Source organism: Dama dama, chromosome 23 (genome assembly GCF_033118175.1).
Source record: "Dama dama isolate Ldn47 chromosome 23, ASM3311817v1, whole genome shotgun sequence".
NCBI lineage: Eukaryota > Metazoa > Chordata > Mammalia > Artiodactyla > Cervidae > Dama > Dama dama.
The window spans coordinates 47,058,308-47,076,943 of NC_083703.1; the positions used below are offsets into that span (position 1 = coordinate 47,058,308).

Sequence of the window (18,636 nt, forward strand, 5' to 3'; positions counted from 1 at the left end):
AAAAGAGAGCTTCTGAGTATGTGACATTTCACTAATTTCTAATTTGGCACAAAGATAAGTTCCTAGAATATATAGCAATTTTCTATAAATGCAAAACAAATTTTGTTGAAAGAAAGCAGTGGCAAAATAATAAGAAAAGGAGAATTAAGACTTTTTTATCCCTGTGGCAAAGCCAAAGAAGTGAAAATTCAGAATTGACAGTATTTGACCTTTTGTTGAGACCATCAAAAGCCTGCAAAATAAGAAAGTATTATGTGTACATGTGTGTTTTAAGAAATGTAGGGTCAAATAAACCACCACTTTGCACCTTGGGTGCAAAGAGGAATGCACCTCTTGAGGTGAGGCACTTTGATAGAGTCTGTGGAGGTGTCTCTCGCCCAGTGGGCAGAGGGAAAATGAGTGGTTAGAGACCATCAAGTGACAGACAAGTGAGTAGTACTTCTGCTCTATTGTTTTGGAAGAAAATTCTGCATCCTTATACGTCCATCCTGATGCACAGGGGCAGCACTCACCTTCTGTCAGACTGGCTTAGTGTATGATGTGGTCCCCATCCAGGGAGTCTTTCTTCCTGTGGCTCAGCTAGATGGTATTCACACTTGAGCACTGACAGTGAGGGCTCAAGGCATCCCTGTCACAAGATGCTAACGCCTGAGGCATGTACATTTGTGACTCAGGAAGATGGACGCACCGTGCAATGGCCTCTGCAATCTAGACAGAACAGGGCCTCCACATTGTCAAGAGAGAAAACTAGAAAGTGTCTACAGAACCTTTGTGCATGCTGTGTTCCTGAGACAATTGGCAAAGGATTAGTACCTTTAAAATACTTTATCAAAAGTCAAGGAACATAATTTAGAGTAACCAGAAGAATTAAAGCAACACTTGAAACTTCAAGAGGTATATTTATAAAAAGGCATTGGAGTAAAATATTACCAGAATTAGCTACATGGAATAGAGAAAGTGAAAAGAAGCTATTACTACATTTCTAGATTAAGAAATAAGAACAAAGCAGAATAGATAACATTGTTGTACATTCAGCATCAAAATTTGTATAGTCAGGAAATTAAAGAGACTTCTTCATGAGCTACAGATGTGTAGGTAAGGTGTGTGTCATCCTTTGTGACTAATACATTTGAGATATCGTCACATATAGGTTTCATCTGCATGTGTTGGGGTATATTGTCATTAGCCAGATATTCATAGAAGTAATTGCATTTCCAGAGTATCATAGAGTTTATCAGCATGAATACTGCTGTTTGTATCAGCAAGGAAATTCTCGTCAGGTTTCTTGCATTGATCCTGCTAAGCAGGTAGACGTGCCTTCATGTGCTTGATGCATAATCAGCCTGGAGCCTGGCATTTGCTTAGGATCTAGATTCTGGTTTTCTAGGGAATTTGCTCAGAGGGCTAAATGTAATAAATAACCATAATTTATTTACGTATAATCATCCATAGTATCAGTTCTTTTGTAATCTCTTTACTGATACTTTTCAGACATTTACAGTCTTAAAATACTAACTACACACCAAGGATGGTGGTATTAGCAAAGCCTGCACCACTGGGGCTGGGGTCTCTCTGCGACACTCTTGCCTCCCTTCCTGGCCAGGGCGTCCCCTGCAGCTGGAGCTTCCTGATTGAGAGGCAGTGTCCGCCAGTTTTTCCAGGAAAGGGCCAGAGAGTGGGTGTCAGGCTTTGTGGGCCATACAGTCCCTGCTGCTGCTCCTCTGCCCTGGCTCAAGAGCAACAGACCATGCGTGAACAGCAGGCGTGGCTGTGCACCAGCAAGACCTCATTTATAAACACAGCTGACAGGCCGCCCTGTGAGCCATAGTTTGCCAGCTCCTGTTTCAGAGAATTTTAAGCCATGCTATTGAAAAAGTAAGCAGGAAAAGGAAATTTGCATTAGGTAACACAAGGCCTGTGAGACTCTTCCATCAATTACTGTGTGTTTCTGTGGCTCTGTGAGTGAATCTGTTCTGTCCCCGAGTGATTATTAAAGAGTAAGGAGATAAATCTTCACTTACATTGTCATGTGTCAATATGACCCATGGGTGACACACCAGTAGAACCCTCCTGTTGGGGCTTCTGTCACACTGGGGAGTTGGATGTTTCAGGGGAAACCAAGGAGGAAGGCCTGCTCTTTTGGTGACCTGCACATGGAAGACAGGTTGGTACAGTGGGCAGCCAAGCAGCAGCTCCAGCGACAAGCTGGATGCTCTGACTGCTTCCCTCAGCATTGTTGCAGGCGCCTTTCACCGGGTGTTACCTCCATGTTTCCACTGAGGAACCCGGTTTTCTGTTGCCATGTGGAGGGCACAGCCATGTCGTCTTAGGAAGCCAGGGCAGCTGGGTGGACGGGTGGTCTGAGGGCCTACGTTACTTCCTGCTCAGTGACAGAAGAGGTCGTATTGACCGGGGGAGACTTGGGAGGGCCCTGTTGACAGATGGAAGGCTGGGTTCCTTAACACGGCTCTCCTTATCTGTCATCAGTTAGTGGACCACGAGTACTTAGCTTTCTACACATGAAGAACAGATTTCCTCTTTTTCTTCTCTTATTTTAGAAGTTGTTTGGGGACTAAAAATAACAGGCTGAAAGTAGCTTCTCTGACCACTGACCCCTGAGGTCCCTAGTCAGAATTAAGGAAAGTTGCCTTTTAGCAATGTGAGAAACAGAAGCATGTTATCTCCAGTCATCAAGTGCTCTGGTGTACTCATTCTTGTGTTCATTCTTTCTTTGAACTATCACTCCGATGTTTGCAGAGTGAAAACGATGTGAGCTGGGTGTTGGGCAACTTCAGCATCTGAGTAGGACACAAGCGCCGGACTGAGCTGGACGCCTGCAAGAGTGGAGATAGGGAGGGGGGTAGTTCAAGGACACATGGAATCCCATGGTGGAGCTGAGCAGGAAGATAAGCTAGTACCCTGAAATGGTCATGGCTAAAACAGCTGTCCACAGGGTTGGATGGTTGGCAAGTGTAACAGACTAACATCCTGAGTGGGAGAGGGATACAGTGAGTGAGATAGACCTCTGGTACTGGTGGTGCCAAGACCGCAGATACTGTCCTGGAAGAAGGCCAAACACACTCCCCTCCCATCTTCTCCTAGTGCCTTGATTCCAGGAACCCATGGCAGCTGCTGGGAACAGAAGCCATACCAGGGTGGATGGAACAGGTCCCACCTGTCAGGGAATAGGTGCAAAGCTGTCACAGTAGCTCTGGGGCAGTCACAAAGGAGGTGACACCTGATAGGTGACTGGAAAGATGGCTGCCATTTTTCTGTTGATTTTAAGAGTTTTGGGAAATTGATCTCAGGAACAGTGGGTCATCTGGCTCAGAAGATGCAAACCTGCTCTGATGAGAATCCTTAGTCTTCAGCTCCTGGTGCATTTGGACTTGATAGGTCTCAAGCCTGGGGCTGATGCGCACTTTAGACCTTTGAACCTGCACCTTCAGCCACACTCTGTTTTATCTTACCCATCAAGTGTTTCCCGAGCATCTTTTATATACAAAAGTCTTTTAAACACTACCGAAAAATAGGTATTGAACTCAGAGTTAAATACCTGGAGGCCTGATCTTTGTCCAAATGAATCAGGGCACTGTGTGTCACTGCAGTGGCAGAATGTTCTTGGCTTCATAACAGCAGCCAGCTGCTGGGTTTATGATCCTGCAGTGACAGCATATGCGGGGAGTTTGCAGGGGAGGGGGGAGGGGCTGGCATATAAATAAATTTGGAAAGCACGTTGAAGTCACGCAGCTGTCACTGCTCCTATGTCTTAATCACTAGATGTATTGGAATGGTTCCTTTTCCCAACGTCAAAGTGGCTGCTCAGCACAAAGACTTATTGGCCATCACAGTGATGTGGCTACCATGTAACAGAAACAAGTAAATCTGACTAAGATGGAAATGCAGTAAGCTTAACGTTTTAGCTGCTTTTGTCTTATGTGGCTAATTTGAAATGTTACTCATCATATGTTGGCATCTATTGTAGTTTTATTTGAAATATTAGGCCCCTGTGAGTTAACTACTCAGCCATGGAGAACTAGATTATATTGAAACATGAAATAAGGTCTGTTTGGCAAAAGCACATGCAAGGGAGATGAAGAGAATGAATGAATACAGTGTCTGAAATATTAAGGAGGTCATTTGAATGGTCCTCAGGAGTCTGACAAAGCATCCCACCCCCACGCTCCTCTCTCTAACAGGTGAGCTTTTTCTGGGCTGTGATCTAAGAAATTTCCCTTAAGGGTGTGTGTCAGGTGGCTCAAGCAGCCATAACAAAGCACTTTAAACACAGCTTAAACAACTTTCATTCCTTGGTTCCCAATCCTGGAGGCTGGAAGTCTGAGATCACAGTGTCAGCAGTTTCTTCTGAGGCCTCTCGGCTGGGCATGTAAACAGCTGTCTTCTCTGTGGGTGTCTGTGACCTCATCTTTTCTTACAAGGACACCAGTTAGATTGAATTAGGGCCCTTCCTGGTGGCTTCATTTATGCCTTAATTATCTTTTTAAAGATCACTGTCTCAGACTTCCCTGGTGGTCCAGAGATTCAGAATCCACCTGCCAGTGCAGGGGACATGGGTTCAGTCCCTGGTCTGGGAAGATTCCACATGCCACAGAGCAACTAAGCCCTTGCACCATAACTACTAAAACCCGTGCGCCCTTGCCCATGCTCCACAACAAGAGAAGCCACTGCAGCAAGAAGCCCACACACCACAACTGGAGAGTAGCCCTTGGTCGCCACAACTAGAGAAAGCCTGTAGGCAGCAATGATGACCCAGTACAACCGTGAATAAATTTATTTTAAAAAAGACCACTGTCTCCAAACACAGTCACCTTCTGAGGACCTGGGGATTAGACTCCAACATGTGAATTTCGAGAGGACATAATTCAGTACATAACAGTCTGGGCACTTCTGGAACAGGGAGATGAGAAGTGGGGAGCTGGGCTCTCTACTGATGGCCTGTGCTTAGGTGCTTAGCGGCTGATGCCAGCTGTTATCTATCAGTGATCTCCAGGCTCAGACTCTGGAAGAGTAGTTGTTGGTACCATGAGCTGCCCATGTCTTCCTCTCCTGGCACATCTGTCTGCATGTCTGGTAACACCAGTGCTTGTGTCCCTATATCTATGTGATTCCCACTGTCACTCAGAGGTAGGCACTGTCATTATCACCTCCTTTTACAGGATGAGGGATGGAGGCATAGGAAAGTCGGTAACCGGTCCCAGGTGATGAGGTCTGAGGACTAGTCAGGTGATTCCTGGTGGCCCAGCACTCAGCTCCCATGTATGTTTTCCACATGCTGATTAGTGTGCCTGGGCTCAAGGGTCTCCAGAGTCCTAAGCACCTGCATTGGTTGGACTGTTGCTACATTTGAAGCTTACCTAGGAGTTCAGGTTAATATTTCTTGGCCTCAAGTCTCACTTGGTGTAATATCTCTTAATGTACACATGTTCACTGCCACAGAAGTCAGTCTCTTCACTTCAGGCGAATTCAGGACTTGCCAATCTACCTACTTGTTAAAATTACCTGCAACCTCCTAACAATACCCATGACTGAGGTGTTTTCCATACATTTGCAAAACAGCTAAAATTTGAGGTCCCTGGCATACAGGTTCCCAGCAAAGTCAACTGGGCATGCCCTGGCTGCTTTTTAGCACAGTCTGTAAACAGTGTTCTTTCCATGATCTCTTTGGTGTTCTGTTTTTCCTCATTCTTGTGCTTTTCATTAGTGAGTTCACAGTTTAAATTGGCCTTCATTTGTAGTGCCAAGGTAGGCAATGGCCACAGGAGAAAGGCTTTCCAGTACCTACTCCCCTTTGACAGCACAAAATATTATGCTTCTGTCACGTGGAATTACAGAATCTTGACAAACTAGTTAAATCTTACTAGTTTCTGTGTTGTAAGGCTTAACAAATCAAAATTAATAGTAAAATACCCATTATTAGAACTTAATATGTATAAAATGACATCACGAGTCTCATTTGACATACTCAAAATATTTATTTATGGTTGGTTGTGCCTAGGTCTTTGCTGTGTGTGGGCTTTCTCCAGTTGCTGAGAGCGGGAGCTACTCTCTAATTGTGGTCTGTGGGCTTCTCATTGTGGTGGCTTCTCTTGTTGAGCTCAGGCTCTAGCTCATGGGTTTCAGTAGTTCGAGCATGCAGGCTCAGTCATAAAGGATTGAACCCGTGTTCCCTGCTTTGGCAGATGGGTTCTTATCTACTGTACCACCAGGGAAGTCATATGTCTTATTTAATAAATGCAAAATTGTGCTATCTCCATTTAACCATTTAAGTTCTTAAGTTTTATCATCAAATAATGTGTGGAGGGCCCACCACATGTCTCATTGTGCAAAACACAGTATCCTGTACACATTGCTACTGCTGCTAAGTTACTTCAGTCGTGTCCAACTCTGTGTGACCCCATCCCTGGGATTCTCCAGGCAAGAACACTGGAGTGGGTTGCCATTGCCTTTTCCAATGCATACAAGTGAAAAGTGAAAGTGAAGTTGCTCAGTCATGTCTGACTCTTCGCAACCTCATGGACTGCAGCCTACCAGGCTCCTCCATCCATGGGATTTTCCAGGCAAGAGTACTGGAGTGGGGTGCCATTGCCTTCTCTGCCCATACACATTAGATGTAAACAATTGTTTTTGAATGGCCGGACTGTTCAATACTGTTCATGCTAAAACAGATATTAAAATAGCCACTATTTTTTAGAGGTTCACTTTCTATCATGAATTGTTCTAAGAATTTCACATTTGTTGTTCAGTCACTCAGTCATGTCCAACTCTTTGAGACCCCATGGACTGCAGCATGCATGTTTCCCTATCCTTCATCTCCCAGAGCTTGCTCAAACTCAGGTGTGTTGAGTCGGTGATACCATCCAACCATCTTGTCCTCTGTTATCCTCGTCTCCTATTGCCTTCAATCTTTCCCAGAATCAGAATCTTTTCAAATGAGTCAGTTCTTTGCATCAGGTGGCCAAAGGAGTGAAGCTTCAGCATCAGTCCTTCTAATGAATATTCAGGGTTGATTTCCTTTAGGATTGACTGGCTTGATCTCCTTGCAATCCAAGGGCCTCTCAAGTCTTCTCCAACACCGCCATTCAAAAGCATCAATTCTTTGACACTTAAATGTCTTATGGTCCAACTCTCACATCCCTACATGACTACTGGGAAAACCATAGGTTTGAAAACCATATGGACCTTTGTTGACAAAGAAATGTCTTTGCTTTTTAATATGCCGTCTAGGTTTGTCATAGCTTTTCTTCAAAGGGGGCTTCCCTGATAGCTCAGTTGGTAAAGAATCCACCTGAAGTGTAGGAGACCCTGGTTCAATTCCTGGGTTGGGAAGATCCGCTGGAGAAGGGAAAGGCTACCCACTCCGGTATTCTTAGGCTTCCCCTGTGACTCAGATGGTAAAGAATCTGCCTGCAATGTGGGAGGCCTGGGTTTGATCCCTCGTTTAGGAAGATCCCCTGGAGGAGGGAAAGGCTACCAACTCCAGTATTCTGGCCTGGAGAATTCCATGGACCGTATATTTCGTGGGGTCTCAAAGAGTCAGACTCTGAGTGACTTTCAGTTTTTTCACTTTTCTTCCAAGGAGCAAGTATCTTTTACTTTCATGGATGCAGTCAGCATCTGCAGTGATTTTGGAGCCCAAGAAAATAAAGATCGTCACTGTTCCCAGTTATTCCCCATCTATTTGCCATGAAGTGATGGGACCAGTTGCCATGATCTTAGTTTTTTGAATGTTGAGTTTTAGCCAACTTTTTCACTGTCCTCTTTCACTTTCATCAAGAGACTCTTTAGTTTTTCTTCCTTTTCAGCCATGTTATTGCATATCTGAGGTTATTGATATTTCTCCCGGCAATCTTGATTCCAACTTGTGCTTCATCCAATCTGGCATTTCACATGATGTACTCTGCATGTAAGTTTAATAATCAGGGTGACAATATACAGCCTTGACGTACTCCTTTCCTAATTTGGAACTAGTCCATTTTTCCGTGTAAGGTTCTAACTGTTGCTTCTTGACCTGCATATAGATTTCTCAGAAGGCAGGTAAGGTGGTCTGGTAATCGCATCTCTTGAAGAATTTTCCACAGTTTGTTGTGATCCACACAGTCAAAAGCTTTATCGTAGTTGCTGAAGCAGAAGTAGATGGTTTTCTGGAATTCCCTTGCTTTTCCAATGATCCACTGGATGTTGGCAATTTGATGTCTGGTTCCTCTGCCTTTTTTAAATCCAGCTTGAACATCTGGAAGTTCTCGGTTCACGTACCGTTGACGCCTAATGGGAAAATTTTGAGCATTACTTTGCTAGCATATGAAATGAGTGCAGTTGTGTAGTAGTTTGAACATTCTTCAGCATTGCCCTTCTTTGGGACTAGAATGAAAACTTACCTTTTCTAGTCCTGTGGCCACTGCTGAGTTTTCCAAATTTGCTGGCATATTGAGTGCAGCGCTTTCACAGCATCATCTTTTAGGATTTGAAATAGCACAGCTGGAATTCCATCACGTCCACCAGCTTTGTTCATAGTGATGCTTCCTAAGGCCCACTTAAGTTCACACTCCAGGATGTCTGACTCTAGGTGAGTAATCACACCATTGTGGTTATTTGGGTCATTAAGATCTTTTTGTATGGTTCTTCTGTGTGTTCTTGCCACCTGTTCTTAATATCTTTTGCTTCTGTTAGGTCCATACCATTTCTGTCCTTTTTTTTTTTTTTTCCCATTTCTGTACTTTATTGTGCCCATCTTTGCACGAAATGTTCCCTTGGTATCTGATTTCCTTGAAGAGATCTCTAGTCTTTCCCATTCTATTGTTCTCTTCTAGAAATTTCTTCACATTGATCTTTGAGTAAGGCTTTCTTATCTCCTTGCTATTGTTTGGAACTCTGCATTCAGATGGATATATCTCTCCTTTTCTCCTTTGCCTTTCGCTTCTCTTCTTTTCTCCACTGTTTATAAGGCCTCCTCAGACAACCATTTTGCCTTTTTGCATTTCTTTTTCTTGGGGATAGTTTTGATTTGATAACCCCTCCTGTGCCGTATTACAAACTTCACATATATTAACTCATTTCCATATGTGTATCCAACAAGCAACTAGTTACCATTTTTCCCATTTGGTGGATGAAGAGACCAAAGTATAGAGGTCAGCATACTTTCCAAGGTCTCAAGAATTTGCAGAACTGGGAGTCAAACCCCAGGCTCTCTATGTCTAAAGCTTGAACTCTTAACTGCCTCTGCTATGACAAATAAGAAAATTACTCTGTTATGAGCAAACACATAACTTATGCTATCTTTTTCCATTCGCCACTTGATGACATTATTCTAATTAAAATGTTACAGTGAGTCATTGATGTGGGTTCTGCAGTGATACTGTGTCTGAAGTTTTACCTAACTTTGTTCATGTTGAGCAGTGTAAATTATGGTAAAGACCATCTTTATGCTGAAGTTTTTGTTCTAGTTTTTGATTCAGAATCTTGTACTCTTCTTAGGATGTGGCATTTTAGAAAACTTAACTGCTTATGTAGCTTTCATAATAAATGTATCATGATTACCAGAAAACTTATAGTTTGCTTCTTTACAGAAAATCACTCTGCACCTCCTGACGTAACCACTTACACCTCAGAACATGCAATACAAGTAGAAAGGCCGCAGGGCTCCACGACGTCACGGACAGCCCCGAAGTACGGCAATGCTGAGCTCATGGAGACTGGTGATGGTATGTCTTCCAGCAAGTTTTCCTCCCTTGTAAATTCCAAGTGCCCTTCTGTGCCCTGACTGGATGTGTTTCTTCTAGGGACCCAGTTGGCTCATGAGCTTATCAGGGCCTTCATGAGCTTCCCTAGAAGGTGGCAGTTACAGGAAGTGCAGACTGTCTCCAAGGGCAAGAGTTACTCCTTGTTGTAGGTGTTTAGTCACGAGAAGAAAAAGATTTGATAAAATCCTGTTTTTGGTGGTGAATGATGTTGATTCCAAAGTTACAAAATTAGTGCAGGTGTCAGGACTATGAACAAGTACTTGGAGGTCAGTATGGAGCTAAACACAACTGAAATAATTGACAGAGATGGACAGTGTGGTGCTTTAGACTTTGGAAGAAAGAGGGTCCTTTTCTCCCTCCATGTTGACTAAAGTGTTGGTGATTTGTATACAGCCATTGGGGTTCTCTTATTCCTCGAATCTTTCATCTTTGCATGCTCTAACATCTTCCTGTTACCCCTCCTGAAGTGACAGGCTAGCACACGAACTTTATGCTTTATTCTGCTTTCCTTGACCTCTAGGGTTATGACAGTTAGCATGGAACCTGATGATGATGTAAAGTGTTCTTGTCTTGGAAGATGTCTGTAGTAGCTTCTGTGTGCCCTCTATACCACTGAGCTTGTGTCTGTGACACAGTGACTCGGGGGTGATGAGGAGGCCTGAACCCAGCCTCCAACAGGCTGATGCCTCCTCACTGTGGTCAGAGCCCAAGGTCGCTGGATTGTGAGTTCTCTGTTAGTACATCTGGAGTCAGTCCAGTGTCCAGTATGATTGGTTTCTCTGGACTGCTTCTCAGTGTCGATGTCTGTGTAGTCCTCCACTAAATCCAGTGTTCACTGAATCCGTCATAACTGTTGTCCTTGTCTTCACCACTTTAGTATCTTTGTTGTTGTCTTTTAAATTTATCATCTTCGCCTCCTCCCCCAGGTAAATTCATCTGTTGTCCAGTCCAGTGGTGTGATAGCATCTTGTATCAGAACCACATGGGGCAGTTGTTGGAAAACAGGTTCTGGGCCGCATCCCAGACCTAACACATGAGAAACTATGAGCTGGGTCCTGGGATGATGTGTGTGTCCTGTTGAAGCTGGAGTGCCAGTGGCCTTGAGAAATAATCTCTGATTCATCCAAACCAGATTCATTTGAGTTTAGTTGCTCAGTTATGTCCTGCTCTTTGCGACCACATGGACTGCAGCATGCCAGGCTTCCCTGTCCATCACCAACTCCCGGAGCTTGCTCAAACTCATGTCCGTTGAGTCGGTAATGCCATCCAACCATCTCATCCTCTGTCGTCCCGTTCTCCTCCCGCCATCAGTCTTTCCCAGCAGCAGGGTCTTTTCTGATGAGTCAGCTTTTCACATCAGGTGGCCAAAGTATTGGAGTTGCAGCTTCAGCATCAGTCCTTCCAATGAATATTCAGGGCTGATTTCCTTTAGGATTGACTGGTTGGATCTCCTTGCAGTCCAGGGGACTCTTCAAGAGTCTTCTCCAACACCACAGTTCAAAAGCATCAATTCTTCAGCGCTCAGCTTTTTTTATAGTCCCAACTCTCACCTCCATACATGGCTACTGGAAAAACCATAGCTTTGCCTACATGGACCTTTGCTGGCAAAGTAATGTCTCTGTTTTTTAATATGCTGTCTAAGTGGGTCATAGCTTTTCTTCCAAGAAGCAAGCATCTTTTCATTTCATGGCTACAGTCACCATCTGCAGTGATCTGCCCAAAAAAATCTCTCACTGTTTCCAGTGCTTCCCCATCTCTTTGCCATGAAGTGATGGGACCAGATGCCATGATCTTAGTTTTCTGAATGTTGAGTTTTAAGCCAACTTTTTCCACTGTCCTTTTTCACTTTCATCAAGAGGCCCGTTAGTTCTTCACTTTCTGCCGTAAGGGTGATGTCATCTGCATATCTGAGGTTATTGATGTTTCTCCTGGCAATCTTGGTTCCAGATTCATCTAGTCCAGCATTTCTCATGTTACACTCTGCATATAAGTTAAATAAGCAGTGTGACAATATACAGCTTTTACGTACTCTTTTCCTTGAATTTGGAATCAGTCTGTTGTTCCATGTCTGGTTCTAACTGTTGCTTCCTGACCTGCATACAGATTTCTCAGGAGGCAGGTCAAATGGTCTGGTATTCCCATCTCTTTCAGAATTTTCCACAGTTTGTTGTGATCCACACAAGACTTTGGCGTAGTCAGTGAAGCAGAAGTAGTTGTTTTTCTGGAACTCTTGCTTTTTTGATGATCCAGCGGATGTTGGCAATTTGATCCTGGTTCCTCAGGCTTTTATAAACCCAGCTTGAACATCTGGAAGTTCACGGTTCACGTACTGTTGAAGTCTGGCTTGGAGAATTTTGAGCATTACTTTGCTAGTGTGTGAGATGAGTGCAATTGTGCGGTGGTTTGAACATTCTTTGGGATTGCCTTTTTGGGGGATTGGAATGAAAACTGACCTTTTCAAGTCCTGTAGCCACTGCTGAGTTTTCCAAATTTGCTGACATATTGAGTGCAGCACTTTCACAGCATCATCTTTTAGGATTTGAAATAGCTCAACTGGAATTCCATCACCTCCACTAGCTTTGTTCATAGTGATGCTTCCTAAGGCCCACTTGACTTCACATTCCAGGATGTCTGGCTCTAGTTGAGTGATCACACCATTGTGCTTATCTGGGTTGTGAAGATCTTTTTTGTATAGTTCTTCTGTGTATTCTTGTGACCTCTTCTTAATATCTTCTGCTTCTGTTAGGTCCATACCATTTCTGTCTTTCATTGTGCCCATCTTTGCATGAAATGTTCCCTTAGTATCTCTAATTTTGAAGAGATCTCTAGTCTTTCCCATTCTATTGTTTCCCTCTATTTCTTTGCATTGATCATTGAGGAAGGCTTTCTTATCTCTCCTTGCTATTCTTTGGAACTCTGCATTCAGATGGGTATATCTTCCCTTTTCTCATTTGCCTTTAGCTTCTCTACTTTTCTCAGCTATTTTTAAGACCTCCGCAGGCAATCATTTTGCCTTTTTCCTTTCATTTTCTTGGGGTTGATCACTGTGTCCTGTACAGTGTCACGAACCTCCATCCATGGTTCTTCAGGCACTCTGTCAGATCTAATCCCTTAAATCTATTTGTTACTTACTCTGTATAATCATAAGGGATTTGATTTAGATCATACCTGAATGGTCTAGTGGTTTCCCCTACTTTCTTTAATTTAAATCTGGTTAGCTGGGACTATTTAATAGGGGAATATTATGTTTAGATATTGATAATTCTGGGTTGTATATATTTTTATATAATTTCAAGATTGTAAAATATTTAATGTCTCAATTCTGAAAGTGCTCATAGACTATTTTGAGACTATTAAAATGGTTATTTGATAGAAAAATTTTCTTGAAAGCCGTCATACTCATTCCAAAAGCTGAGTTCTGTTTTTGTGACACTGTGTGGTGGACGGCTTCCCAGGTGATGTTAGCGGTAAAGAACCCACACCAGTGAAGGAGACATAGGAGATACGGGTTTGATCCCTGGGTCGGGAAGATCCCCTGAGGAAGATGTGGTAGCCTAGTCCAGTATTCTTGCCTGGAGAATCCAATGAACAGAGGAGTCTGATGGGCTACAGTCCATGGATTCACAAAGTGTCAGACTTGCCTGAGAGATTGAACACACACGCATGTGCCATGGATAAAGGGCTCTGGCTCAGTCAGAACAGGAAAGACCTCTTGTGGGTGTGGTTCTTTTGTCCAGGAGCTTAGAAGGTTCTAGGCCTGTAATTTACAGGTTCAGGTTTCTAACCAGCTTTGAATAGGAATGAAATCTGCCTGCAGAGGAGGGTACATTTGATCCAATTATGGCTTCAGTGTCTTGGTGTTCCTTCCATTCATTTATTTAAGTTTTTTACAACTTGATGTTTTTTTCACTGATCATTTTAAAAACTATGTAGCATTTATTATCCTAAGAAACGTATTATAAGGTGGGGTTTATTTTCCTCAGTACATGTGAATAAATATTAATATATGTGAGTTCTGTGTTAATATCAGAAATTGAATTTAGAGACTTCTGGTTGCTTTGCTTCTAGGATGTGTTCCCTAAATGTTCACTCAGGAGAGTGGGTCTGAAAGGCATATAGAAGGGACCCGGCTGTCACCTGAAAGAGGATAGTCGCACTTGTATCACCTCAGGTCCCTGTACTTTCACCGGGAGGTGTCAGGGTGGCAACTGGAGGCTGAGCACAGGTGGTCTCAGGGGAGACTGGGACTTGGGGAAGGTCTTGCTGCTTCATCAGCTTTCTGATCAGACAGAGGAGAACCTGGGACGGGTATGGATGAGGAGATGACAGACTCTTTTTTTAGGAATAGAGGTGGGACCAAGCCCAGTCTGTGGTCTGGAGCTGTTCCAAAAGTCACCAGAGCCAGACAGCTCACAGTGTAAACAGAATCATTTCTGCCCCATCTGTATTCTCTGTCAAGGCTTCCCAGCAAGGCCACATGCTGGGACCACTCTCCTCGGAGTGTTCTTGTTGACAGAAATCATCTAGGGACACAAAGGGCACCTGGCTGAGATGGGACAGAGTGTGGTTCCACAGCTGTTTTTACTGTGGCTGCTTGTTCATGGCGGTTTGTGCTGAGAGTCAGTCCACCTGCCTCATGATTCTGTTTTCAGGTGTGCCTGTAAGTAGCCGCGTATCCGCAAAGATCCAGCAGCTTGTCAATACCCTCAAACGACCCAAACGACCACCCTTACGAGAATTCTTCGTTGATGACTTTGAAGAACTGCTAGAAGGTGAAAGAGCCTCTTCCTACCCCCTCATCCAGTGTTTCTGTGACCCCATAAACTGTAGTTATTTCTTGGGTTGTTTGATCTTTAAAAACAATAATCTTGGTGTTCACAGGAAACAGGAATCCTGCCTAGAAACTGTAGGTACTGTTCCGCAAGGTCCCTTTAAACATATGCTCAGTCCCAAAACAGCTGGGTCAGTACCACTGGTACTGATTCTGAGCAGCATGTGATTTTGTCCCATGAGCTAGTCCTCTTTCTAAAGACTCCATGAAGCTACAGGAATGCAAGGAAATCAGACAACCTGAGCTCAACAAGCAGTGCATTCTCTCTGCATAGGCTTTAGAGGAATGCAGAGTGAGCTGTGGAAATCTTGCCTTGCTGCCTCTCTGGACAGCTTCAGGAGCTGGATGTCATCACTCTGAACGCTCCTGAGCCTTTTACTACAAGAAAACCTAAAATTGAAACAAAGTACTGCTTGTTGTATCAAACCCAGTCTCCTTATTTTCTTGGTCCTTGTGCCACAAGTAAGATATGGTTGATTTTCCAGCCAGCAGGTGGAAATCATCTGTCATATGCAGTAAGAGAAACCTTCCCAGAAGTAAAAAGAATCACCTCTCAGATTCTCACCCATGTAAAGAGTTGGGCAGATTGTTTGTATTATAGGGCATTTATCTTTGTTTCACTTAAGAAAATATGAGCTGTGCTAGTTACTCATAGTAGTTGTAGCAAATTCAAATTTACATCTCCATATTTAAGGGCACAATATACTTCAGCCAGATTTGAACTCTTTGGAGTCTATAATTACTGGTGTATGTTGAGAATTGATGTTTTAAACATGGCTATTGTAATGTTAGACCCTAGGCGTGTTAAAATTTTACTTGTCAGTTTATAAATGCAGTCAGGTCTCCCTAAGTTCCACATCCCGACATTGCCTTGGATGTAGGAAGAATTACATGCTTTGGTTATATCCGTGAGGCTCATATGTGAGTTGTAGCTCTAATTCTAGAAAAGCACCTGCGCATGTTTCCTGTAATAAATTTCTAACTCAAGTATATAAGTCTTCTAGCTTCTTTAAAATGAATAAGAATGATTGTGCTAATAATGGATGTATTTTTCTTGAAAACCTTCTGTGTTCAAATGTATTTAGTTCAACAACCAGATCCAAACCAGCCAAAGCCAGAGGGAGCCCAGATGTTGGCGATGCGTGGGGAGCAGCTGGGTGTAGTTACAAATTGGCCCCCATCTTTAGAAGCAGCATTACAGCGATGGGGGACCATTTCACCAAAGGCCCCATGCTTGACCACGATGGACACAAATGGAAAACCTCTCTACATCCTCACTTACGGTAATTCTTTGAGGCTTATCCACCTTTTGTCTGCTTGTACCTGCACGCAACTGCCAGTTTCAGGGTGGCGGTTTATATTTGTGTTGCCTTATGTTTCCAGTATGGAAATAAATGGAACCCAAAAGGAAATATTGGATTGACCAGAAAGTTCATTTGTGTTTTCCTGTAAGATGCTATTGAAAACCCAAATGAACTTTTGGGCCAAGCCAGTATAGGAAAATTATTTGATTTGAATGTGAAAAATTATTATTTGTTAATGTTTTTGAGTAAAAACCAGAAAGTGATACAAAAATCAGTAACTATAACTCTAATAATAAGATGTTGGATTTTACCTCTTGGAATGTATATTAAATTAATGCTTTGAAGAAGGATTGGTAGTTAAAGAAATGAAACAAAAAAGAATGTATATAGAACTCTTTGACATGCATCACTCAGAAGAAACAAAATCTATTTCCACAGTGCTTTTCTAGCAAGCAAGAGAAGGAAACTTTAACTCTTAATTCAGTATGATTAATGCAGTCCATAAACTTTTGGAAATAGTTAACTATGCGAGAGAGATTCCTTTCTCTTTGCTGCACAGATAAGGGGCCGTGGAGAAAGCAAATTGTCAGGTCATTTTCACACACTCTGCCGCAGTGTTGCAAAGAAATCAGCTTCATAACTAAAAGACAAGATGGCTTATATCTGCACGTGTGAGGTTACATTACCGTTTTTAACTTCCAGTTTTATTTCTATGATAATAATGCTCTTCTAATTGCAGGTAGAAAAGAAACTGTTTTCTCCATTAGCAATGGAGGTCAAGAGCCAGGTGTTGTGTTAAGTAACATAACCCAGCTTTTAGTGGGGCCCAGAAGGCCCCCACTGTAGACTCCATCATTATCCTGTGCATCTCATGGAATGAAATGGGATTCAGGAGCGTTTGTTTTCATAGTCTCAATTTTTTTCTTCTGGCTTTGTTGGGAAATTCTTAGTGGATAAAGGGTATTTCACCCATAATGGGGCATAGGATTAATTTTTTTTTTAAATTATACTCTTAGAAATAGATTTTAGTCAGTCAGAAAGATAGAAGACTTTCCTGTCTGACCCTTGTCCCTTGCCAGGTTCAGACAAGGAGCTGATTGGATACTGTTTTCCAAGTATTATTTACTGAAAGACTGTCCTTTTCCCTTTCTTGGCTCCTTTGTCATAAATCAGTTGACATATATCTGTGGGTTTATTTATGGGTTATTCTGTTTCATTGATCTATATGTCTGATTTTGTGCCAATATCATACTGTTCTTATTACTGGTAAGTCAGGGAGCATGATGTCTCTAGCTTTGTTTTTCTTTCTTAAGATGACTTTGGCCATTTGGGGTCTTTCATGGTTTCATACAAATTTTAGAATTGTTTGTTCTATTTCTGTGAACAGTGCTGTTGGAATTTTGATTGGGATTGGATTTAGATTGCTTTGCGTAGTACAGATACTTTAACAAAACTGCTTTTTCTAATCCATGAGCACAGAATATCTTTCCATTTGTTTGTATTATCTTCAGCTTTATCAAAGTCTTACAGCGTGTGTGTTTCTTTTTAAGATGCAGATTTTATGGGGCTTCATTTTCATTGTGCTTTTTGTAGTGTTTTTTTTTTGTTTGTTTGTTTGTTCTTTGCCACACCATGCGGCATGCTGGATCTTAAGTTCCCAACCAGGGATCAGACCTGTGCCCCCTGCAGTGGAAGCACGAGGCCTTAAACCACCGGACCTCCAGGAAAAGTCCCAAGTCTTAACAATTTTGAATGTACAGGTCTTTTACCTCCTAATTAAATTTATTTTGAGGTATTTTATTCCTTTTGATGTTGTTATAAATAGGATCTTTTTCTTGGTTTCTCTTTTTAGTAGTTTATTATTAGTATATAGACAGCAGTTTTCTGATAACAGCAGTATATTGATTTTTGTATTTTGCTGCTTTACTGAATTCATTTATTACTCTGTTTTTTCTGTTTTGTCTTAAGGTTTTCTATGTATAATGTCATGTTATCTGCAAGTAGTGACAGTTTTTCATCTTCCTTTTCCAGTTTGGATACTTTTTTTTTTTTTTGCCTGGTTACTCTGCCTAGGACTTAGAATACTATATTGAATAAACATGGCAAAAGTGAGCATCCTTGTCTTATTTCTGAATCTTAGAGGAAATGCTTCAGCTTTTCACTGTTGAGTATGCTGATAGCTGTGACTTTGTCATATAGGATTTTTATTTTGTTGAGGTATGTTTTCTCTGTACCCACTTTGTTGAGAGTTTTTATCATAAATGGATATTGAATTTTAAATTTTTTTCCTGCATGAGCTGAGATGGTCATGATTTTTATCCTTCATTCTGTTAATGTGCCGTATTAATCACATTAATTGATTTGTGGATGTTGAACCATCCTTGCATCTCTGGAATAAGTCCCATATGTTCATGGTGTATGATCATCTTAACATATTATTGAATATGGTTTGCTAATATATTGTTGAGGATTTGTGCATCTGTGTTCTTCAGGCCTCTAATTTTCTCATGATGTCCTTGTCTTGTCTTGATACCGGGATAACACAGGCCTTGTAAAATGAGTTTGAAAGTGTTTTCTCGTCTTTTGTTTTTGGAAGAATTTATAAGACTGCTTTAGTGGTGATGAATTTCTTTAGCTTTTTGCTTGTCTGTAAAACTTTATCTGTTGTTCAGTTCTGAATGATAACTTTGCCTGGGTGAGTGTTCCTGGTTGGGAATTTTTTTTCATTCTCCTTTCTAAATCA

General features: G+C 42.2%; 1 protein-coding gene across 13 annotated transcripts in view; it reads left to right on the forward strand.

Annotated features, from left to right (window-relative positions):
* Positions 1-18,636, forward strand: part of DIP2C (disco interacting protein 2 homolog C) — a 294,103-nt gene that overhangs the window by 183,427 nt on the left and 92,040 nt on the right. For all 13 annotated transcript variants that reach the window (XR_009690071.1, XR_009690072.1, XM_061126603.1 and 10 more), the window contains 3 exons: positions 9,585-9,719; positions 14,411-14,530; positions 15,675-15,872. Coding sequence is in view for 11 of the 13 variants with exons in the window: in XM_061126603.1 (XP_060982586.1) it covers positions 9,585-9,719; positions 14,411-14,530; positions 15,675-15,872 (453 nt within the window). In the remaining 2 variants the exon portion in view is untranslated. The remainder of the gene's footprint in view (positions 1-9,584; positions 9,720-14,410; positions 14,531-15,674; positions 15,873-18,636) is intronic.